This window comes from Balaenoptera borealis, assembly GCF_965194805.1.
Source record: "Balaenoptera borealis genome assembly, chromosome: 3".
NCBI lineage: Eukaryota > Metazoa > Chordata > Mammalia > Artiodactyla > Balaenopteridae > Balaenoptera > Balaenoptera borealis.
Genome location: NC_138866.1, coordinates 146023891 through 146048878, shown reverse-complemented (window position 1 = coordinate 146048878; position 24988 = coordinate 146023891). Strand labels below are relative to the sequence as shown.

The 24988-nt window shown below is 42.5% G+C and overlaps 1 protein-coding gene and 1 long non-coding RNA gene across 14 annotated transcripts in view; one reads left to right on the top strand and one right to left on the bottom strand.

Annotated features, from left to right (window-relative positions):
* Positions 1–2185: 2185 nt before the first annotated feature.
* On the bottom strand, positions 2186–4945 carry LOC309625795. The gene is made up of 2 exons (XR_014242762.1): positions 4845–4945; positions 2186–3806 (listed from the first exon to the last, which is right to left on the bottom strand). It is a non-coding gene; the product is annotated as an uncharacterized lncRNA (long non-coding RNA).
* The window catches only part of DET1 (DET1 partner of COP1 E3 ubiquitin ligase), a 61040-nt gene continuing 40977 nt past the window's right edge, over positions 4926–24988 (top strand). For 7 of the 13 annotated variants that reach the window (XR_014242760.1, XR_014242761.1, XM_082385820.1 and 4 more), the window contains exons 1-4: positions 4926–5046; positions 11465–12557; positions 15743–15930; positions 22865–23056. Coding sequence is in view for 11 of the 13 variants with exons in the window: in XM_082385820.1 (XP_082241946.1) it covers positions 11475–12557; positions 15743–15930; positions 22865–23056 (1463 nt within the window). In the remaining 2 variants the exon portion in view is untranslated. The other 6 variants (XM_082385823.1, XM_082385828.1, XM_082385822.1 and 3 more) reach the window with 5 other exon arrangements.

Here is a 24988-nt window from a genome sequence, read left to right as displayed (position 1 = left end):
TGCTGAGCGCAGGCTTTCTCTAGTTGCGACGGGTGGGGCTACTCTTCGCTGCGGTGCGCGGGCTTCTCATTGCAGTGGCTTCTCTTGTTGCGGAGCACGGGCTCTAGGTGTGTGGGCTTCAGTAGTTGTGGCACGTGGGCTCAGTTGTTGTGGCTTGCGGGCTCTACAGCGCAGGCTCAGTAGTTGTGGCGCACGGGCTTAGTTGCTCCGCGGCATGTGGGATCTTCCAGGACCAGGGATCAAACCCATGTCCCCTGCATTGGCAGGTGGATTCTTAACCACTGAGCCATCAGGGAAGTCCCTAATTTCAATTAGTTTATTAAAGATCGATGATGATGATGATGGTGATGATGATGATGATGATGATGGGGTGGTGGTGGTGATGTGATACTCAGGGTAAGAAATGTCTGCCACTGAATATAGAGGTAGAAGGAGCTCACCAGCCTCTTCAAGAAGGGGAGAAAGAACAAGAGCCTCTTGTCCTGCTTTTGTTCCCATCTCCTCCTCTCATGGCTAATGCAGAAAGCGAGCAGAGTTGCTAAAAGCCTTGGCAGAAGGGCGACAGAAGGACTGGAGTGAGGGGAGAGATGCTCTCAAGCCCTTCAGGCCCCCTCCCTATCACTCCATCATCCCACTCCCTTGGGGACCCTGTGTGTATGGAGACTCCCAGGAGGGAAGAAAAAGGCAGGGGCCTGGGGATGCAGTGGGGTCTCAGGACTTAGTGTTCTTCCCAGTGTGAGAGGACAATGGGAGGGAGCAGTGGGGAATTAGAAGCTGGAACATCTGGGAGAGGCAGGCTGAACAGCTGTGGAAATAGAAAGTGGCATCCGGTATCCTTGAAGATGGCCCCCCTGAGGCACAGACCTGCAAAATAGTAGCTGCAAAATAGAAATGATCCCTGTCCTCATGGAGCTGACTTCAAATGTAGCCCAATCCAAATATTCTATTACTTTCTGAACAAAAGCGTTCAGTTACTTAGGCCAAATACCTTGGGATATTTTTGCCTCTTCTCTTTCTTTCTCTCACACCACTTATCCAATCCATTGGCAAGTCCTCTTTACTCCATCTTCATATATTGAATATATTCCAAATCTGACCACTTCTCACCACCTCCACCTCTATAACACCAGTCCAGGCTACCAACACCTCTTGCCCAGACTATTGCAGTAGCCTCCTGACTGTCTCTTAATAGCCCCCTTTCCCCGTGGAAGCCAGAGTGAACCTTCTGAAACATGACACTGCTTATGTTACTCCTCTGCTCAAAGCCTTCCTGCAGCTCTTGATTTCACTCCAAATTGAAGGCAAAGTCCTTGCAAAGACCCACAAACAGTCATGGTCTTGCCTCTGGATGCCTCTTTAACCCCATCATACTCTGACAGCAATAACAGTTGGAAAAATGAAACAACATTCACTTCCTAGAAAAGGCAGGGAGAAAAGACAACCTTAGGCCTCCATTGCCACTAGCAGATTTTCAAGGAAGCACAGTGTGATGCCCTCCCCAAGTTAGACTCTGCATTAAATCGACAAATAGCAAGAACAGTAATGGAAGGTCGGAGCATTTTCAAGACATCACTATAAATAAAGTTAAAAATTAAAGACAAGTTTCAGACAGGAAGAAAATGTTTGCAGTCTTAACAAAAGATCAATATCCGGAATATATAAATAGCTCCTACATGTCAATAAGAAAAAATATCCCTGTAGAAAAATGGGCAAAGGATATGCAAAGGCAACTCATAGTAAAACTGTAAATGGCTAATAAATATCTGAAAAAATTAGTCAACCTCATTAGTAATCAGGAAAATTCAAGTTAAAACAACAAAATATCATATTTTGCTAATGCAACTGGCAAAAACAAGAAAGACTGATGATATACAGTGTGGGCAAGGATGTGGAGAAATAAGAGTGCAAATTGGTACAACCTTTTTGTAATTAGCATTCTCTATCAAAACTTTTTAAATGCCTAAATTCTGACCTAGTAATTTTACTGTTAAATATATGCCATATGTCATACTTGTGTCCAAAGTTATATATAGATTATTCACTGAGGCAGCTTATAAAGGTAAAAACTGCCAGAAACCTAAATGCCCATAAATAGGAGTATAGTTAAATCATGGGACATTCATACTGTGGGATAGTGTGCATGAATTAGACATCTATGTGCTGACATAGAACAAACTCCAAAACATAATGACAAATGTGTTTACTAAAAGAGCAAGTTACAAAACAATATTAAGGCAATGTCCATTCATGTGGAAAGAAAAAAGTGAAGCAAAATCCTATATATAGATCTCTGTATGTTCATCCATTTACAACAATAATGCATAGAAAGGCCTGGAAGGATAGATATACACTTACTACAGTGGGAGAGGTGGGATTGAAGATGTGGAGGAGTTTCACTTTTTACTCTATTTCTATATTATTTGTAGCTTTACAAGAGTAGAGTGTTCCTGTATGATTTGTGTAATTAAAAGTTTGTGTAAATGTACTCATATATTATTTACTTGATTTAAAAATTCATGTAAAAATCAGGTCTTTCACAAACACAGTGGTTTCCCCACTCCTTAACTCCCTCGTACACCCATTTCACAGATGGGAAAGCAGGCAGAGAAAAGTGACTTGCCGAGGCCACATAAGCCAGTGGCAGGATCCCAGGATGGAGCTGATATTCACAGGAAAGTTGTATCTGTCAGTCTGAGGTGGGAGCATGAGGGTATGAAACATAATCTTAATTCTCAAGGGGCTTGCTTACAGCCTCACTGATGAGACAAACCCATAATATTCCAAGACAAGGTAGTCCAGCATGGTAAGAGCCAAATTAATGAGTTAACATTTATGGGTGCTAATTATGTGTCAGGCAGTACTAAGAGCTTTACCTGCAATAACTAATTTTATTCTCCACTGACCCTATGATACAGGTACTACGACTGTTATCCCCATTTTACAGGTGGAGAAACTGGGGTACAGATAAGTAACTTGTAGGTAAGAAGTATTGGAGGCTGAACTGAACCAGTCTCACTGCAAAACTAAACCAGTTTTACTGCAAAACTCCCTCCTTTTTTTTTTTTTTTTAAAGTAATAAGCTCTTGGGGAAAACTTACAGGCCAATGGTCAGCAGAGAAGGGAAGGCATGGCCCCCATTCACCTGTCATCCCCATGCAGTGGCATGCCAGGGACAGGGCAGTACAGGTCTACATTCCAGGAGAGGGAGTTCCTTCCACTCCTCTCTCTTCTTGTAGGTCAAGCATGAGAGTAAGCTAATCGCTAAGTGTTACTTGAGTGCCAGGCAGGGTGCAGGGTAGCTTCACCTTTGCTGTTGTTGATGTTATGAAAAATTTCAAACCCATACAAAAGTTGAGGAAAGTATGATGAATTCAATGTCCCAGAATGCTTTTGTTCTAAACCATTCCACTCGACAGGAAAGGTTTTCCTTGAAGAAATCAGAGGAGCTCGAGAAAGTCCTGCCTCCCCCATGGTGGGCAGGAGTGGCCAGGGAGGGCTGTGGGGGGGCGGTGAGAGGGTGCTGGGCTGACCCCTTACTAGGGGCATCATCTGACAAGCTGAATGGGGAAGGGGAAGGCTGGCAGCCCACTCAGAGCTGGCTCCATGGGCCACCCCAGCCCCGAAGCTGGGGACGACCTGAAATTTAGAGTTTCTTCTTCTTCTCCTTCTCCTTCTTCTCCTCCTCCTCCTTCTTCTCCTCTCCTTCTCCTTCCCTTTCTTCTTCTCCCTCTTCTTCTCCTTCTCCTTCTTCTTCTACTTCTTTTTTCTCTACTTGAGATATACTCTGCATACCATATCTTCGTTTCCTAGAAGAAGAAATAGAGACTCTGAAGTCAGTACATTCAGCTTGGAAATGTCAAGACTGGACCAAGAACCCACGGTGTTTCCTTTTAACCACCCTCATCTCCAAGTCATGGATCCTCCTTGAGCCTCAGTATCCTCATCTGTAAAAGCCAATAAACAGTCTATGATATTTTGTTATAACAACGTCAACCAAGACAGTTAAGTTAATAAAATTTCACTTAAAAAAAAAAAGCCAATAAACATTCCTTCCTCATAGAGATGCTGTGAGCCCTACGGGCAGAGCCATTCATTCACGGACTGAACCTTCCTTGAGCACCAGCAAGATGCCAAATCCTGGTCTAGGTGAGGGTAGAAAAGAAAAGAGGACGAAACCCATGCTCTCACGGAATTTACATTCTAGTGGGGGCAAGGGAAACAGAGAAAAGAAAGAAAACAAAACAAAACAAATGGGGGTAATATCAGATAGTGATGAGTGCTAGGAAGAAATAGCACGATGGTGGTGAAATGAGAGCGGTCAGACAAGGGTTCTGAGGAAGTGACATTTGCTCTGAGACCTGAATTATCTGAAGGAGGCTGACGCAGGGAAATTTGGGGGCAGGATGTCCAGAAATAGGACAAAGCAGAGGCTTTGGGGGAGGAACCAGGTTGTAAGAGACAATGAGATAATGTAAGTAAAAGTCAAGTAAAGGTTATAGGATTAATTTAATGCAAAAAGCTTTTACTGTAGTCCACTGTGTGCTAGTAAATGTATTAGGCACAGCGTTCAGAGATCAGTACAGCCTCGGTCTTTAAAGAGCTCACTGTCTAGAAGGAGATAACAGAAAACGGATAGTTTCTCAGCTGATGAAATGGTGCATTTAATCAAGAGGTGAAAAATTAATTTTTATTCATGTTTTTGCAAGTGTGTCCAGCGGGTGCAGAGACACTGCCATAGGAGATCACTCAGGTGCCGAGGTTACGGCGCCTGGTTCCATTTTTCCTTAGCAGCCCCTGGGCCTCTAGGGCTTCGATCCCCCTCCGGGCAGCAGGGTGCGCTGTACCGTCTCTCCGGGCCGGCCGGCGGGTGCCGCGCTCTCTCCACTTTCCTTCTCGCTGCACCGCACTTCCGGTGGCTAGCGGAAGCGGGAGCCGGCAGCTGCGGGCACCAGGTCCCACAGCATGGCGGGGGCGGGGCTGGGGGAGGCGCGCGCCGAGCAGGCCGGGGAGTCCCTCGCCCCGGCCCTTTGATCCCGGACCGGACAGGTGAGGACTTCCCTTCCTTGTTCCAGGCTCCAAACCCGTCAGGCCCTCGCCGAGGCCTCTTCGAGTTACCGCCATGGGGCTGCCCCTTTCCCGCATGACGCCGAGGCCCTGCGGCCCCCGCCTTCCCTCAGCATTCTCTTCCCATTGAGGCCCCGCCCCGGGCTTTTCTTTCCGGGGGCGCCCCCTTGGGCGTGTGTGCCCGCCCCTAGGTATCCCCTTCCCGTTTAGGAAACCGTCAGAAGGAATTGAGGGTTACGTGCACCTGCCTGCCCGGGGAAACAGACCTAGCAGGGAGGAAGGTCTTGCTTAGTACCGCACGAGTTAGTGCCCCGGTTCAGTCAGGCTTTCTTCTTTCGTTCCATAGATAACATAAGAATGCATGCAATGGGGCAGCCCTAGTGCTAGGCTCTCTGAAAACTAAGGTGACTGAAGTAGCCATGGTTACGTCCTGCCTGGAGAGGATAGTTTACGGGGGAGTCGAACATGAAACACCTAACCATGCCGCTGAAAGTATAGATTCAAATTGTGGCAATGATTATGGAAAAGATGAACAGAAAAAGTAATGGTAAAGCAACAAAGATCTCTTTCGGCAAGGGTGGTCAGAGCAGACTTCCTGAAGGAGAGGACACTCGAGCTGCGGCTTGAGAAGTATAGCAAGGGCCAGAGGAAATACATGCTAGGCAGAGCGAACAGCCCCTGTGGATATGTGAGTTGCTAAAGAACGTTCAGCAAAGGAGGCTTTCGATGGGTCAAATGCTGTGATGGGCATACAGGATATAATGTTTGTGTACCGGTCAGGAGTTCACCATCTAGTGCCACAGACATAAGTAAAATGCAGAGATGAAGTTGCAAGCGTGGTAAGTGCTAAGAAGGAGACGTATGGCTGGTGTATTGGTGTTTTATCTGGTGGGAAAGGTTAAGGAAGGCTTCTCTCAGGAAGTGATGATTAGGCTGATAACCTGAAATAGGAGTTAACTCCGCAGAGTGAGGAGAAGAGCTTTTTTTAGATTGAGATGAAGAGCATGTGCCAAGGTTCAGAGGCAGGAGGTAGGCCACTTGTTGAAGAAATGATTAGAGTAAAATGGGAAAAGATGAGGCTAGAGAGGCAGCACTGAGCCTTTGAGGCATCTGGTTGGCACGGTAAGGATTTTGATCCCGTATCATTAAGAACAATGGAAAGATATTTGTTTTAATCTGTAGGGGAAAGGATGTGATCAAAAAAGCATTTTGAAAAGATTGCTCTGGTAAGTGGATTGGAAGTGGATAGGAGTGGATTTAGGGAGACCACTTAGGAAGCGGTTGCAATAACATAGACATGAAGTTATAAAATTTTGGGTAAGGGTGCTGGCAGGTCATGATAGAAAGAAGGTGGAGCATTAGAGGACTGTTTAGGGGGTAAAATCTCCAGAGTTTGGTGACTGATCAGGTATGGGGGCTGAGGGAAAGAGGTATCAAGGGAGACTCTCAGGTTTCTGGTTCCTTTTAGCAGGTGAATGGCCATGCCATTTACTGGACTAGGGAAACGGGTCGAGGGCTCCTGGGAAAAATATAAATTACTCTAACGTTTTTCATAACTCCCACTCTGACTAGAAGGGAGTTTCATGATGTACTTTTTCTATATGGTTTGAGTTTATGAGCATGTATTTTATAATTGGAATAACAAGTTGAAAGAGACTAAGAATTCCATCATCTCTCTAAAAACCATAATTGTGTCATGTAAAATATGGAGAGAGAGAGAGAGAGCACACTGAGAGAAGGGTTAGGAAATTAAGTGTGGATTTTCTGTCCAATTTGGAGCTGAAGCCAGCAGGCCTTCACCTCCACCCACCCCACCCCTTTGCTCCCTCCACCACAGTACTGGTGGCTTTTCCCTTAAAAAGACAAATTGGAGAATTTAAGATGGGACTGTTCAAAATATATACAAATTTTTTTTAGAATTAAGCATCTGCTTTGCTTAAAATGATCAATGGCTCTAAGTCAAACAGCTAGTTTACTTTATCTAACTCAGTTATATGTGGTTAGTCTGCTAGATGGTGTGTGATGCCTACTCCTTCTTCCATTCATGGGCCTTACCTGCCTCTCTCATCCCCTTCTGGTCTCCCTGATTCCAGCCCACATCTTAGGTTTGCAGGGTGCTAGTGGCAGAGGTGTCCTGGGCAGGGATTGAGGGAGGCAGTTTTGTACAGTACTTGGTATTTTAAAATGCTTAAACCTTACTGGTATGTTTTTTGGACTGTATCAAAATGGGCACATCAACTATGTCACTGTTAAAAGGAGTAGCCATGTGAAACTCAGCACTGTGTTTATTGTTCAGAAGTGGAGGATATTGCTCACTGTATCATGCCAAGGTCCTTTGAGAAAACTCATGAGAGAGATTTCTTTTAAAATCCAGTGATGGGTATTGCTGTGCTTCTTCCAAGCAGCTATTAAATTTTTATCTTCTTGGCAGTGCAAGTTCTGTAACTGACTGTATTTTCCTCTGCCTTGTCTACTGAGAAAGTCAGAGCCAAATTAGAAGCTTGGCAGTTCTGCAGGTCCTGACAGTATGCGTTTTTGTGTACTTCAGGCTTCATTTTATTGACCTACCTTTGTTTTCCCTTCACAATGATTATTTTCTAATTAAAAAAATTCTGAGTAAGCACAAATATTACTTAAAAAACATATGTAATTTTAAAAGAATAACAGTACAATGAATGCTGATTGAAGGAAAAAAAATATACTTAGAAGTGCCAATGTGTCCCTCCTACTAGAGAATGGACTTGAGGATATGGGGAGGGGGAGGGGTGAGATGTGACAGGGTGAGAGAGTGTCATGGACATATATACACTACCAAATGTAAAATAGATAGCTAGTGGGAAGCAGCCGCATAGCACAGGGAGATCAACTCGGTGCTTTGTGACCACCTAGAGGGGTGGGATGGGGAGGGTGGGAGGGAGGGAGATGCAAGAGGGAAGAGATATGGGAACATATGTATATGTATAACTGATTCACTTTGTTATAAAGCAGAAACTAACACACCATTGTAAAGCAAATATACTTCAATAAAGATGTTTAAAAAAAAAAAAAAAGTGCCAATGTGTCCCTAACTCCCATCCCATTTCTTACTTCCTCAGAGGTAACCACTATTTTGAATTTTATGTTTATGATTCCTTTGCTTTTTGTAATTGTATACCATATATATTTGTATTCTTATAGTAGAAGTTGTTTGAAGCTTATATAAAGGAAATCACATTGTATGTATTCTGTAGCTTGCTTTCTTCATTCAACACTGTGAGATTCATCTGTGTTGTTACATATAACTGTAGTACATTAATTCATTACTTCATAAGGTTACACTGCTTGGGGAATTGCCTGGCAGTCCAGTGGTTAGGACTCAGCGCTTTCACTGCTGGGGCCCGGGTTTGATCCCTTGGTTCTATCGCTGGTCCGGGGACTAAGATCCTGCAAGCCACGTGGCGTGGCCAAAAAACAAACAAAAACATTAAAAAAAAAAAAAAGATTCCGCTGCATGAATATGCTTGGATGAATTTATCTAGTCTACTGTTGATGGACATTTGGAGTGTTGTCAGTTTTTGCTGTTGCTAACAGTCCTGCTACAGACATCCTTGTATATGTCTCCTGTTACGTATGTGCAGACATTTCTCTACATCAGGATTTCTCCACCTTAGCACTATTGACATTTTGGGCTGGTTGTGAGCGACTGTCCTGTTTACTGTAGGATGTTTGGCATCATCCCTGTCTTCTGTTTGATGGACACCCAAAGCACCCCTTCCTCCCTCCCAAGTTATGACAACCAAAAATATCTTCATATATTACAAAATTGCCCCAGTTGGGAACCAGTGCTTAAGATCAGGGGTTGACAGATTTTTTCTGCAAAAGACCAGGTAGTAAATATTTCAGGCTTGTGGGCTGTGTGGTCTTTGGTTTTAATAAATGAACTGGGCCTTTGTAGGGCAAAAGCAGCCATAGGCAAGATGTAAATGAGTGCGTATGACTGTGTTCCAATAAAACTTTATTTATAAAAATAGGCAGGCTAGATTGGTCTGAGGCTAGTTGTTTGCAGTCTTTTGCTCTAGTCTAGATCAGTAGGAAATATATTTTATATCCTCACCCAGTGCATGTAACTCACGTATGTATTGAAAATGTGATACAGTTTGGTATTTTCTGTTTTATTCCATTTTTTGAAATGTCAGTTAGTATATCCACTAAATTGATTTCAGGCCTCCATTAGTGAGTTGTGACTAGCAGTTTGAGAAACTTGATTTGCTCAATCATAAGGTATGCACATTTTTAACTTGACTGGGTAGTATATATACTTACATAAGGCATTTCAGATGTCTTTTAGGAGACAGAATATAAACAAATTCCCCATTGTCTGTATGTTTTTATTTCTAAACTATAGATTGGATAGAGTCACTCCTCTGCTTAAAACCTGTAATAACTTGCATGACGTGGCATACAAAGAATTTTCCAATCTGGCTCCAATCTACTTTTCTAGGCTTCTCTTATCACTCTGTGTTCTAACCACTTGGTATTGTGTTTCCCAAATATGCCATGCTACACTCTTTTTAAGTATATTTTTTAAGCTACCTTCTTTCTGAAATGTTCCTCCTTTATTTTGCCTAGTGAGTTCTTTATCCTTTAAGACCTTTGTCAAATGTTGTTCTATTCATTCATTTAACATGTTTGTTAGCATTTACTGTGCCTCAGGCACTGTCCTAGGTGCTGGAGATTCAGCAAGGAATTAATCAAGGCCCCTGCTATCCTGTATGGGGGAAAAAGATACTAAAAAGGTAAACAAATGGCTTCAGAAGGTGATAAGGGCTGAAGAAAATAAAGTAAAACAGTAGATTGATGTGGATGGAAAAAGTCATGACTTTAGGTAAGGTAGTCAGGCAAAAACTCTGAAGAGTTGCTATTTTGGCTGAGATTTGAATGATGAAACAGACAGCTGTTTCAGCACTTTAAAAATGTTGCTTTGCTTCTGTTTGGTCTCCATAGTTTCTCATGAGACATCCACAGATAAATGAATTGTTGTTCCCTTATAGGTAATGTGTCATCTACGTGGTTGCTTTCAAGATTTTTACTTTGTGCTTTAGTTTTTCACAATTTGACAATATGCCTGGGCATGGATTTCTTTCTTTTTTTTTTTTAAATAAATTATTTATTATTTATTTTTGGCTGTGTTGGGTCTTCATTGCTGTGCATGGACTTTCACTAGTTGAGGCGAGTGGGGGCTACTACTCATTGCAGTGCGTGAGCTTCTCATTGTGGTGGCTTCTCTTGTTGCGGAGTACGGGCTCTAGGTGCACCAGCTTCAGTAGTTGTAGCTCGCGGGTTCTAGAGCGCAGGCTCTGTAGCTGTGGCGCACGGGCTTAGTTGCTCCACGGCATGTGGGAGCTTCCTGGACCAGGGATCGAACCCATGTCCCCCGCATTGGCAGGTGGGTTCTTAACCACTGCGCCACCAGGGAAGTCCCTGGGCATGGATTTCTTTGGGTTTATCATGTTTGGGGTTCTCTGAACTTCTAATCTCGGGTTTATATATGTGAGGGTTTATTTCTCAGGTCTTAATTCTGTTCATTGGGTATATTTTTGTATCTTATGCCGGTACCACACTTTTTTGATTACTGTGGCTTTTTAACAGTTTTTGAAATCAAGGAGTCTGAGTCTTCTAACTTTGTTCTTTTACAAAATTGTTTTGGCTCTTCATAGTCCCTTGAGATTACATGTAATTTTTAGGATGAATTTTTCTATTTTTGCCAGAAATGATTTTGGGATTTTGATAGGGATTTTGGGATTTTGCATTGAGTTTATAGATTGCTTTGGGTAGTATGGACATCTTAACAGCCCAATAAATACATTTTTAAAATGAATATACATTGAATGTGGTGTTTACACTGAACAAATTTGATGTAGTTCTAAGGTTTGTTCTGTTGAACATTCCCAACAGCTAAGCATGCTTTGAAGGTATTCCTAGGGTCCTTCCCTCAAACCTGTTTCTAGACTCAAAAATGTCCTGACCACTTTCTAACTATAACTTGGGAAGGAGAAATGCTGATCACTGTCATCTTGGGAGCTCCTAGGTCCAGGATATATGGAAGGAAATCTATTTGACTTGTATATACACAGTTGGCCCTTGAACAACAGAGATTTGAATTGTGCAGGTCCACTTACACATGGATTTTTTTCATCAGTGAATACTGCAGTACTAGACATCCCCGGTTGGTTGAATCCGTGGATGTGGAGGAACCATGGATAGGAAGGAACCATGTATACTGAGCTGACTATAGGTTATACTTGGATTTTCAGCTGCAGGGGATTGTTGTGCCTAATCCTTGCGTTGTTCAAAGGTCAAGTGTGTTTATGTTTTGGTAAATTTTGTTTTATTTTCTTGACTTCTTTACTTTTCCATGCAGAGATGTGATAATGGATCATCATGTTTCCACCATCAAACCTCGAAGAATCCAAAACCAAAATGTCATTCACCGCCTGGAACGCCGGCGGATCAGTTCAGGCAAGGCAGGCACCCACTGGCACCAGGTCCGAGTGTTCCACCAGAATGTCTTCCCCAACTTCACGGTCGTCAATGTTGAAAAGCCGCCTTGTTTCTTGCGTAAATTCTCACCTGATGGACGCTACTTCATTGCTTTCTCTTCAGACCAGACATCTCTTGAAATCTATGAGTACCAGGGCTGCCAGGCAGCCGAGGACCTACTGCAGGGCTATGAGGGGGAGATCCTGTCCAATGGCAATGACCAGCGGTCAGTCAACATCCGTGGCCGGCTCTTCGAACGCTTTTTCGTCCTGCTGCACATTACCAATGTGGCGGCCAATGGCGAGCACCTGAACCGGGAGTGCAGCCTCTTCACTGATGACTGCCGCTGTGTCATCGTGGGCTCAGCTGCCTATCTCCCAGACGAGCCTCACCCTCCTTTTTATGAGGTATATCGGAACAGTGAGTCCGTGACCCCCAACCCCCGGTCCCCCCTGGAGGACTACTCCCTCCATATCATTGACCTTCATACTGGCCGCTTATGTGATACACGTACCTTCAAGTGTGACAAAGTGGTCCTGTCACACAACCAAGGGTTGTACTTGTATAAGAACATCCTGGCCATCTTGTCAGTGCAGCAGCAGACCATCCATGTCTTCCAGGTGACTCCTGAAGGCACTTTCATTGATGTGAGGACCATTGGCCGCTTCTGCTATGAGGATGACCTGCTCACTGTGTCAGCTGTTTTTCCTGAGGTGCAGCGGGACAGTCAGACAGGCATGGCCAATCCTTTCAGGGATCCCTTCATCAACTCCCTGAAACACCGGCTGCTCGTGTACCTTTGGCGCCGGGCAGAGCAGGATGGTAGTGCAATGGCGAAGAGGCGCTTCTTCCAGTATTTTGACCAACTACGGCAGCTGCGCATGTGGAAAATGCAGCTTCTGGATGAAAACCATCTGTTTATCAAGTATACTAGTGAGGATGTCGTAACCCTGCGGGTCACAGATCCATCACAGGTATAAGGTGCTCTGCTGCCCTTTACCCCTCCAGTCTCCTTGGCACAATGGGAAGGTTTCTCTCTTTGCCTATAGCCAGCCTCTCAGAAATAACACATTTTATGTAATCTTGAATTTTTGCTATCTTAGGGCTCAAACTTAAAACAGCTCGATTTTTCTAATCATTTCTCAAAATGATTTCTCTCATTTGGACAAATGGAAGCTATGTCGTAAGCCATTGACATGTAGGTAGTCAACTCTGTGATTATTACCCTAATTCTTCTGCAGAGCATTTTCAGTACCCTTGAGATGGAAGCCCAGATGCTACAAGGTCAAGGTTTGACTCCCTATGGATACTGCCTTGATTTTGTATAAGATTTTGCTTATTGGTCTGCTTAGTTCTGGCAATGAGAATGAACCCACCATACAAAAAAGAAAATCTTCTAAAAATCTAGTCTTTCTTTCCTACTTAAATGATGTCAGTATACTTCCTCACCAAATCTTCTTTAGAATGTAATAGGTAAGTTCATTTGACGGAATTAAGCTTTATGACTGTACTCTGACCTTGCCCATGTGCTGGAACATAGGTTGTGGAGCAGTGAAAAGATCAAAAGGAAGCCAAAATTTTTGATCTACCAAGTGAATCATCAAGACTGCAGGTTCTGAGGGTTTTTCAGTTTGGGTGAAAGATGTTGGTAGGGGAGAGAGGCATTTCACAAATAGGAGTAACGTGGTGTTAAGAGCATGGAAACCTCTAAGACTTTTGGGTTGAAATACCATGCTGAAATTCAGGGTAATTTGGGCATTTCCCTTTGAGAAGCTCCCTACTTTAGTGTTGACCAAGGGAGAGACCTACCTTTCTGTATGTTTGTCCCCCCATTCTCCTATTTCCAGAGTGTCTCCTTAGATACTAGTCTGGAAATTTAGAACAGAACAAACCAGTAAACCACGAAGTCAGCTGAGTCTGGTTTCTCTCATTGACCTGCAGCTGATTCTGCCCGTAACAGAGACTGTATAAGGACTTGTCTCCTAAGACCTTACCAGCCATCCATGGTAAAATGTTTTCTGATCTTTTTCTTCTGAATCATACCTTGTGTATTCTAAAAAATAAGGCGGGGGGGGGGTGAGTAAAATGGTTAGAGATCATTTTTTTTCTGAATTCTTTCTCTTCTCTATTAATGATGAAGTCACCCATTGAGCCATCATGGGTGAGCGCATCTAGTTCATGTTATGAGTTGTGGGAGGTTGTCCGTGAAGCCCTTGACTTCTGTACCCTCCTGTCCTGTATTTCCCAGTCTGGCCTGGTGGGAAGGCTAGTAAATGTTTGTGTAATTCTATATTCACTAATTATGATGGATCCTGGTGAAGCCCTAATATGATCAAAGCGTCCAGGTTTATAGAAAGGACATGAATCAATCTTGTATTTAGGTTTGAGCTATAATTACCTTTTTATTTTGGAGGGAATATGTTGTGTGACTGCTGCATTTGAGATTATCCTTTTTTCCTTTGCTAAAACATGACCTACTTATATCCGGTAGCTACAGTAGGTTGTAGCCAGAAACATTACAAGGGCTCTATGCTTTGCTTACAGAATTTGTAACTTTAAACCCAATCTCTCTGCCCTAGTTGTCCTCCCCCCTCCTTTCCCAGTTTAATTTGATAGGTTCCAATAAGGTTAATGAGTAAAAAGTGCACCTAAACACAAAGCCTTGCTAATATTATGGGTATTATTCTCAGGTTACTCTCCAGCCTCTTTAATTTACAGCCAAATTTAATTTCCAGGTGACCGCAAAAGTCATGTAATATAAGCTTTGGGAAGGACTAATTACTATTAAAACAGGTGGGCCAGATGTCTCCAGAAATTGGTAATGGAGATTTAAATTCAATCATAAGAGGCGGAATACTAATCCTAGTGTTCTGAAAACTTCTAGAGTCCTGTTGGAAGCTTGCAGATTGACTCACACTGCCACATTCACTGTGATAAAAACTAGAGGTACCCGGCGCTTCCTTGTTAGGCTGAGCAGAACACTGGAGGTTTAAAGAAGAGGGCCAGTCACCCAGGGGCTCATTCAGAGAAAGCAGTAACTCTGCCACCTATGGCATTTGAATGGTTTTCAGGTTCCCCCTCTGAAATTAATTGTTACAAATCTCAAATGTATGTTACAAATGCTCTTGGCTGAAAGAACATTTATGAAGAAAGAAATGGAAAATGCTTCTCTGATTTTTCATTTGTTCAGCAGCAGTCCCCTGCTTGGTTACAACTTGCCTAGGTGGACACAGTGTACTTAAGATGTCTTTCTGCATGTTAGAAATATTAAGAGAGAAAAAGAAATGCCCCTAAATTGAACTTTCACCTGTACGTATACAAGAGAAAATAATTTGCCAACAGGCAGCTCCTGGCTACAAATCACTTTCTCAGCAGGAAGGAAAATTAAATCTAGCATTTAAAAAAAGTGGGTTGGGGGCTTCCCTGGTGGCGCAGTGGTTAAGAATCTGCCTGCCAATGCAGGGGAACCGGGTTCGAGCCCTGGTCTGGGAAGATCCCACATGCCGCGGAGCAACTAAGCCCGTGAGCCACAACCACTGAGCCTGCGCGTCTGGAGCCTGTGCTCCGCAACGGGAGAGGCCGCGACAGTGAGAGGCCCGCGCACTGCGATGAAGAGTGGCCCCCGCTCTCCGCAACTGGAGAAAGCCCTCGCACAGAAACGAAGACCCAACACAGCCAAAAATAAATAAATAAATAAAGTTTAAAAAAAAAAGAATATAGGAGGACACATAAAAACCTTCATTCCTGTGGCAACAACAAGAAAAGCACAGCAAAATAAAAAAAAAAAAAAAAATAAAAAAAAATAAAAAAAGTGGGTTGGGGAGTAAGTAGGGAACAAACACTTGGAAGGCAAAATATTAAATTTGCACACAGCTTGAAATGAAAGATTGAAAGCCTTTTTATACATATATGCTGAACAACAGTAATTCCAGCAGCACAGGTACAGTGGGAAATCAGGCAACACTGAGGCCCTTGATTGATCAAGTCCACTGAGGCTTCCTCCTTTTCCAGGACCTCTTGGCACCATGTTTCCGCCATAGTGCCGGAGTGGAGGTGTTTGCCTGTTTTACTTGGGCAGCTTGATTTTTCAACCAAAAGGATATTTGCTAGGCAAGGCATTATACTCAGCTATTCCTTAGGTCTGTCTGTTCTTCCACAGGCGTCTTTCTTTGTGGTGTACAATATGGTGACAACAGAGGTGATCGCTGTGTTTGAGAATACATCAGATGAGCTTTTGGAGCTGTTTGAGAACTTCTGTGATCTCTTCCGTAACGCTACCCTGCATAGTGAAGTCCAGTTTCCCTGCTCAGCTTCCAGCAACAATTTTGCAAGGCAGATCCAGCGCCGGTAAGCCGTTCCACTAGGCTTAACAAGCTTAATTTTTCTTCAGAAAATTTGTTGGTGTGAAGCCAACAGTCATTTACTTCAGGAAACCTCATATTCTTTCTGCCCACCCAACCTTGGGTCAGTCTGCCTGTCGTAACTCATTGTGTCATCCTAAACTTCTCTTTTCTCTTTCTTAGCACCTGAGGAATTACTTGTGTGTTGTCCATGATTCCTCCTAGACTGTATGTTAGCTGCAGAAAGATAGAAACTCTGTCTTTGTTTAGTTCATTGCTATATCTTCAGTGGTGCACTGTCAAGCATTTAAATATTTTTTGAATGAATGACTAAGGACATAATTTTTATAACTTTTGGTTAAACGTGTGTTGAACACGTGCATTTATCTCTGTTCCATCCCAAAACCCCGCTAAAATGACAGTAAAGGAAGAAGAGGGACTTCCCCGGCGGTCCAGTGGTAAAGAATCCGCCTTGCAGTGCAGGGGATGCAGGGTCGACCCCTGGTCGGAGACTAAGATCCCACGTGCCACAGGGCAGCTAAGCCCATGTGCCACAACTACTGAGCTCACGCGCCTCAACTAGAGCCCGCGTGCCACAAAACTACAGAGCCCACGTGCTCTGGAACCCATGCGTCACAAGTACAGAGCCTATGTGCCCTGGAGCCTGCGCTGCACAACTAGAGAAGAGAAAACCCGCATGCCACAACTAGAGAGAAGCCTGCGCGCTGCAACTAAAGATCCCGCATGCCTCAACAAAGATCCCACATGCTGCAGCTAAGACCCGACGCAGCCAAAAATAAATCAAATAAATAAATAAATAATAAATAAATCTTAAAAAAAAAAGAAGAAGAGGTATAAAGCTACAAGAACAAAATGGATTCTATTATAGGTTAGAATAAATGTTTAAGAAAAAAATGGACATCAGGGATCATGAGTCACTTAAACAAAGCCTTTATCTTAAAAGATAGAGACCAAATAAAACAAACAGTATAAAAAATAAAGAAACAACATGGTATTCACTGAAATAATTTAAACTATAAAAACAGGAACATTCCTAGAACAGTAATGCTAAGTGAGATGCTTTAGAAATTTGAACTTTGTTAGATATAGTTTGGGAACTCTCCAAGAAAGTAGAATAAAAAGATAAGAGTAGGGGCTTCCCTCGTGGCGCACTGGTTGAGAGTCTGCCTGCCAATGCAGGGGACACGGGTTCGAGCCCCGGTCTGGGAAGATCCCACATGCCGCGGAGCAACTGGGCCCGTGAGCCACAACTACTGAGCCTGCGCGTCTGGAGCCTGTGCTCCGCAACAAGAGAGGCCGCGATAGTGAGAGGCCCGCGCACCGCGATGAAGAGTGGCCCCTGCTTGCTGCAACTAGAGAAAGCCCTCGCACAGAAACGAAGACCCAACACAGCCATAAATAAATAAATTAAAAAAAAAAAAAAAAGATAAGAGTAGGAAAATTGGAGAGAAGTGATTAAAAAAAATTTAGAGGATTTTCCCAGGAAGTCCAATATCTGGCTAATTTCAGAAGGAGCAGTAGAAAAATGAAGGGGAAGAAATAATGTAAACAATTTTCTTTTTCCTTTTTTTAAAAAAATCTATATATTTTAATTTTTGGCTGTGTTGGGTCTTCTCTGCTGTGCGTGGGCTTTCTCTAGTTGCGGCGAGCGGGGGCTACTCTTCATTGTGGTGCGAGGGCTTCTCATTGCGGTGGCTTCTCGTTGCAGAGCACAGGCTCCAGTCGGGCGGGCTCAGTAATTGTGGCTTGCAGGCTCTAGAGCGCAGGCTCAGTAGCTGTGGCGCACGGGCTTAGTTGGTTCGCGGCATGTGGGATCTTCCCGGACCAGGGATTGAACCCATGTCCCCTGCATTGGCAGGCAGATTCTTAACCACTGCGCCACCAGGGAAGACCCTAAACAGTTTTCTAGTACTGAAAAATATACATTTCCATGGGCGTTCCCTGGTGGCCTAGTGGTTAGGATTCTGGGCTTTCACTGCCGTGGCCCAGGTTCAATCCCTAGTTGGAGAACTGAGATCCCGCAAGACGTGCAAATACACATACATACACACACACACTGTCTGTCTGTCTGTCTCTCTCTCTCTCTCTCTCCCCCGAGATTGGCAAGGACCATCCAGTGGTGTGCTGGAGCTGGCTCATTCTGGCTTGTGAAAGCCAACTGTTAAACTTTCAGGAGTTTCTGCAAGCTGTTAAACGCAGCCATTATTAAAAATTAATTATTTTCTAATTATTAATTCATAATTATTTTACTGTCGTACTCTTGAGGTTATTTGTATCTATTTTATCTGGTAAAAATATTATATAGTGATGTGCTACTGCTCATCTCTTGACAACTCTGCATTCAGTGATGTCACTTTGGTACCTTGAAATTGACCACAGCAGGAGGATTTACACCACAGAAATTGGCAGCCGCTGCAAATCATGGCTTTTTTCCCTTCAGAGAAATAATTATTAAACTTATTAGCACATCACGGCTCCATCAAGTACCCAGTACAGTCAATAAATAAAAAATCCATACTGAGGCATATCATCATGAAATTTTAGAACACTGGGGATAAAGAGAAAATTGTAAAAACTTTCAGAAAGAACACATACATTTTATATATAAAAAATTAAGTCATTAATGGTATCAGTCTTAATACTGAAAGCTTGAAGCCAATACAATTATATATCCTCAGAATTCTGTGAAAAAAATGATTTCCAAACTACAATTCTACATCCAAATAATAGGGTGTAACAAAGATATTTTCAGACACGTAAGGTCTCAAAAAATTACCTTGCATGTTCCTTTTCTGGAAGCCTCTGGAATATGTATTTTTCCCAGTAAACCACGAAAGAATGGTACAGGGAATAGAGTCTAACAGTGGGGAGAAGCACAGAGAATTCTGAGGATGATGGTAAAGGGAAGTTCCAGGATGACAGGCCACCAGTTGGACTAGGTGGAAGCAGGAGCAGGGAGTTTTCCAAGAGGGATGTATCCAATAAAATGTTAAAATTATTAGAATATCTGTTGGGTTTGAGGGTATTAGGAAGAGGTTGTCAGTTCTGTTCTAGTGGGGTTGTTAGCATAGCCTCACCGAGAAGGTGATATTTGAGTAAAGCTTTTGAAGGAGGTCAGGGAGCAAGCCATGTGGATATCAGGGGGAAGAATATATCAAGCAAAGGGAATATTAAATCTAAAGGTCCAGAGGTGGATCTCATGCATTTGAGGAACAACAGGGAGGTCAGGGTGACCGGGCTGGAGTAAGCAAGAGGCAGAGTAGTTAGAGATGTTGTCTGAGACAGGACCAGACACATAAGGCCATTCTAAGGCTTTGACTTTAACTGTAGATGAGATTTTGTAGTGTTTGAGCAGAGGAGTGATGTGGTCTCACATGTGTTTTAACAGGATCACTCTGGGTGCTGTTTTAAGAATAGACCATAGGGGGATAGGGTAGAAGTTAGTAGACCATTGCAATGATCCAATAAATAAAATTGCTACCTTTTGTTTCCTGATGCTAGGATTTAAGTTCTTTTGTGTTCATTTATAGTATCCTAAGCACCTAGAAGAGTGCCTTGCCCATTCTAGGCTATCAGTAATAATTTGTTGGTTGAATAATGGTGGCTTGGATCAGGGTGATAACGTTGGGGGTGGTAAGTAATTGTATTGTCAGTGTATTTTGAAGATAGAGCCCAAAAGATTAGCAGAGGGTGGGATATGGGCTGTGAAAGAGCAAAGTCAAAGATGATTCTAACATTTTTGGCTCAGTCAACTTGCTAAGAGAGTGTTACCGTTAAACTCTGATGGTGAAGCTTTTGGGTGGAGCAGGTTTAGGGGGGAAGATCAGAAGTTCTGTAAGTGGAGAGGTCTGGTAGTTTCTCCAAGGAAGGAGTGTCACATCCTCCTGACAGGTCAAGTACAGTAAGGACTGATAATCAGCGATTAGAGTCATCAACATGGAGATCACTGGAGACCTTGATGAAAGTCGTTTCAGTGAGATGGTGGGCATGAAAGCCTCTTTGGGGTGGGTTTAAGAAAGAATGGGAGGAGAAGAGACCGTAGGAAAAAGTGTTTTGAGGAGTTTTACTGTAAAGGAGAGCTGAAAAATGGTGCGTTAGCTGGAGGGGCAAGTGGTGTTAACTTTCTTTTATTGATACTATTTTTTAAATGGGAGGGGGAAATGGCATGTTTGTTTGCAAATGGGACTGATCTGTACATAGGAGGAAACTGATGGGTTAGGAAAAGTTGGGGTGGGGGCAGAATTGGTTAAGTATATGAGGTCAGAGGATAGAACCTAGTGCCCAGGTGGATAGATTAGCCTTCTAGGGCAGCACATACGATTAAATAGGTACAGATGTGCTGATGGGAGCTTTAAAAAGTTTTCTTCTCGTTTCTTCTATTTGTCAGTTACAAAGAAGGCAGTGCCATTACATGAGGATGAACATGGAGGAGGGGGATGAAATAGTCATCTAAGAGAGTAGGAGACTCGCTGGACTGTGGGAATGCAGCATGAGTGTCCTGCAGCATTAAGGGCCCACGTGAGTTCATGGATATAAATTTTGTGATTTTAATGATTGTGAAATTTAAGCTGGCTAAGGAAGTAAAAGAGGTCATGATGAAGGCATAGGATGGCAAAAAGTTGGTAGAATCAATGGAATTTAGGTCCCATTGGGGCTGAAGGCTGTTGAAGCTGGGATGAGTAGAGAGAGTTAGCTGGAAAAGTAGGAGAGAAGATAGTTGGAGTCTGTGGTGCTGCACCCTATTACAGGGGGGTGCAGTCATTGGTTATAGTGAGATTGAGGATATGACCATTGGAACGAGTGGCTGAGGCAGAAAGGAAGTCCAGGAACTAGGAAGCCGTGGTGTTGGAAGGATCATCTCTGAGAATTTTGAAATCGTGAATTAAGAGAGGCGTAGTTGGACAGAGTGACAGTGAGCTAGGAGTTAATCAGGTGAAGACATCAGAGGGATGACTGCTTCATCTTTTAGTCGTTGGGGAGCCTGGAGAGTAGAGGTGATGGGCGCTGCTGGGCAATAGGAGCTGCTTCAGCCCGTGGATTGTCACAGAGGCTTTGATTTATGGTCATCATGAAGCTGTGGGCCAGCCCCATCATTCAAAGCCACCTTTTGAAGCCAGTGAGTCAGGCAGGGTTGGAGTACTAGATCTTCACTGACAAAGGGCTGAAAACCAAAGAGCCCAGGATCTTTGATATCAGCTCAAATGAAAGGGAAAGAAATAAGTTCTTTGTGGCCCAGGGTTTAATTTTATGATTTACACTGAGGCTGTGAAAATTACTGTCAAGAGAAATAATGGAAGAACAGTGTTGACACTAGGCTTTCTTCTGGGGGAACTGAGAAGTGTTAATGTCCATCCAGCACTGCAGATTAGCAGTGAAAACAAAAATCAAAACCCATCTAATCAATCTTTCTGGTCTCATCAAAGTTACGAACATTCAAGTTTGTTTGTTTGTTTATTTATTTATCTATTGCTGCGTTGGGTCTTCGTTGCTGCACGTGGGCTTTCTCTAGTTGCGGCGAACGGGCTACTCTTCGTTGCAGTGCATGGGCTTCTCATTGCAGTGGCTTCTCTTGTTGCGGAGCACGGGCTCTAGGCACGCGGGCTTCAGTAGTTGTGGCATGTGGGTTCAGTAGTTGTGGCTCGTGGGCTCTAGAGTGCAGGCTCAGTAGTTGTGGCACGTGGGCTTAGTTGCTCTGCGGCATGCGGGATCTTCCCGGACCAGGGCTCAAACCCGTGTCCCCTGAATTGGCAGGTGGATTCTTAACCACTGCGCCACCAGGGAAGTCCTGAACATTCAAGTTTTTTATTCCATTAGTTTTCAGGGATGAGATGTTATATCGTATTTTCTCCCCTGGACTAAAAAAATTATTTTTCCCTTGTTTGTTAAACTATATGATATGCTTCAATATAGAAAATAAAAAAAAAATCAAGCTGATAAACAGTTGACATATTTTCTAAGGAACTATAGGAAAGTGAAAAAGAAGGTTAAAAAATAATCTAAAATGTCATTACGCAAACACAAGTATTACCATTTTGATGTATTTCCACCAGTTGTTTTTTTTTTTTTTTTTCACCAGTTGTTTTTTTAAGGCATAAATTTGTGTGTGTGTGTTTTTGATCATACTATATATACAGATTGTAGCCTACTTCTTCAACTTACCATTATGATAAACATTTCCTCTTTTACAATATAATCTTTGAAAATTATGGTTTTCTATTAGGTTTTAAATTTTTCTCTCAATTTTTCATTGTCATAAGCAGTGCTATATTGAACATGCACAGGGATTTTTCTTCCTTAGGGCAAATTTCCAGAAGAATAGAAATACTTGGTCAAAGGGTATTAAATTTAGTATTCATTATAATTGTGAGAAATAACTGCTCTATTGTTATTATTAATGGTAAGTCAGATAGGTGATTCTGTATCCATGTTACTGTTCTTCTAGATACTGGTGTTTCAGCAGAAGTATAGGTAGCTAGCTCTCAAACTTTATTTAAACAAAGAATGAGTAATTTGTCAAAAGGTTTGATGTAAGTTGGCTTATAACTGATCCCAAGAAGAGTCAGAGGCTGTGTCTGTTCAGGACTCTCTGCTCTGTGTAACTCCTCTTTAATGCACTCTAAGGCTGCTATTTGGGGGAAATAAGTTTGAGTAGAAATAGTTGTCATAGATTAGTCAAACTGTTTTTAACTTTTGTAGAACATTTGCTAACTTTTCTAAAGTAAATTAATGTTCCCAATTTCTCATTCTGTTTTTTGCTTTTTGAGGATATTTGTAGCTAGGCAGATTTGTGATGTGTCAGAATTCAATATCTAGATTTTGTTTTCAGAATGAGTTGTTCTTAGATATATGTTTGTCAATTTAAAACCCAGTGTAGTTTGTGTGCCGCTAACACAGCCTTCCTCACTGGTGCTTTATTTTAGGTTTAAAGACACTATTGTAAACGCCAAGTATGGAGGGCACACGGAGGCAGTACGCCGGCTGCTGGGTCAGCTCCCCATCAGCGCCCAGTCTTACAGTGGTAGCCCTTACCTTGATTTGTCTCTCTTCAGCTACGATGACAAGTGGGTGTCAGTCATGGAGCGGCCCAAGACTTGTGGAGATCACCCTATCAGGTACACCATCCCTGCTTCAGCTGCACACTGCCTGAGGAGGTGGCCTGCTTTCTCTTTCTCTTCTTCTTAAACATCATTTCACTGTGACTCTGTCCACTTGTACTCATGGGTTGAATTCAGAGGGTAGGCTATTTCTATAATGTGGTGGGTACTTTGATCATTCAGGCACTAATCTCATAAATTAATTAGTTCTGCTCTTTGCTTCTCATCAAAACATCCAATTCAGATAAGTGTTGTTCCCTTTTCAGGGTATCCAGGGAAGGAAACCATACTTTGCAATTTAATAATCTAATACCATTTCTTAATAGTGTTTATAATTGAGACTTAAATTTTATCCAGCTCAAATTATTTTATCCTCTCATGTTACCTAATAGAAACGATAGCAGAGACGGTTTGGGGAACAGGCAGGTTTTGGAGAAACGCATGCTTCCTCACTTGGAAGAATTTTGGAATTTAGATTACTGTATTATTGCTAGAACCTTGAAACTAACCTCCTGTAAGCAATGCCTTCCTCACGGATGTGCAATTCACAGACCCGCTTGTCTGTGCCGGGAGCTTGGGTGGTTCTGTGTGCTGTAATAGATACTAGGGAGAGGAACTGGCGCCACTGCCATTAGTGGAGTTATTTCAAGGGAGGTGTGTTCCTGGAGCCCTGAGCTGGATTGTGGAAGGTCTTTTTCACATAGAAATAGTTGTAGATAGTATTTCATAATCCAGCTTCATTGTGTATTAAATAGGCTTGTGTAACATACTCTGAACACTTAATCACCATTTGTAATACTTCCTTTGAGAAATTGCAATCAGGTTCCAAAAGCCAGTTAAAAATTTTTTTTTATTATGGAAATTTTTAAACATATTAAAGTAGAGGAGTATAATGAACCTCCCTGTACCCATCACCCTGCTTCAACAGTTATCACCTCATGGTCAGTGTCGTTTCATCTCTTTCCACCACCACTCCTCCCCTCCCAACTGCCACCCTGGACCATCACCTCCCAGGTGTCATAGCATTTCACTTGTAAATATTTCAGTATGAATTTCTAAAAGGTAAGGACTTAAAAACATACAACCTTAATACCATTATTCCATCTTATGAAAATTAACAAAAATATATTAAGATCACTGATATCTGGTGAGTTTTCACATTTCCCTATTGTCTTGTGCATAGTCTTTTTACAACTTGTTCCAATCAGTATCTAAACAAGGTGTGTATGTTGTATTTGGTTGCTATCCTCTTAAGTCTTTTTTATTCTATGAGCTCTGCTTCCCTCTTACTTTCTTTGCAGTGAAATTGTTGAAGAAACCAGATTGTTCATCTGGTAGTATTCACCACATTCTAGATTTTGCTCATTGCATCCCTGGCGTATTTACTGTCTTTCTCATTCCCCCATATTTCCTGTAAACTGGTAGTTAGATTTAGGAGCTCAAACAGCTCACTTTAAATTATAAGCCCTTTGTGTGCTGGGGACTATGTGGGTAAGGTGAATATGTTTTTCACACATAAAAGCAGATAATTGGCCTCATTTGATATTGTCACGAAGCACGAGATACATTTCTCTCCTTTTTTACTTCCCTGCCTTTCTGATTTGAAAAGATTAAACAAATCTGGAAATGCCATTGACCCTGACTTAAAAGATTTTTCTTGTAGTTCTTTATTTTTAATTTAAAATGAGAAATGTAAGGATATAAAAGTCATTTGAAGAGGTAATGCCATTACTCTAACACTTACTGTTTATTCCATTCTGGTCTTTGCCAGTATGCATGTTTACGTTTACACAGTTGTAGTCATGGTTGGCATAATACTTTGTAGCCGGCTTTTATTTAATAAACATTTTTCCATGTTGTTACATAGTCCTCACGGTTACAGTCCTAATGGTGGCATATTATTCCATCAAGTAGGTGTAGCATAATTGATTTAACTATTCCCCTATTAGT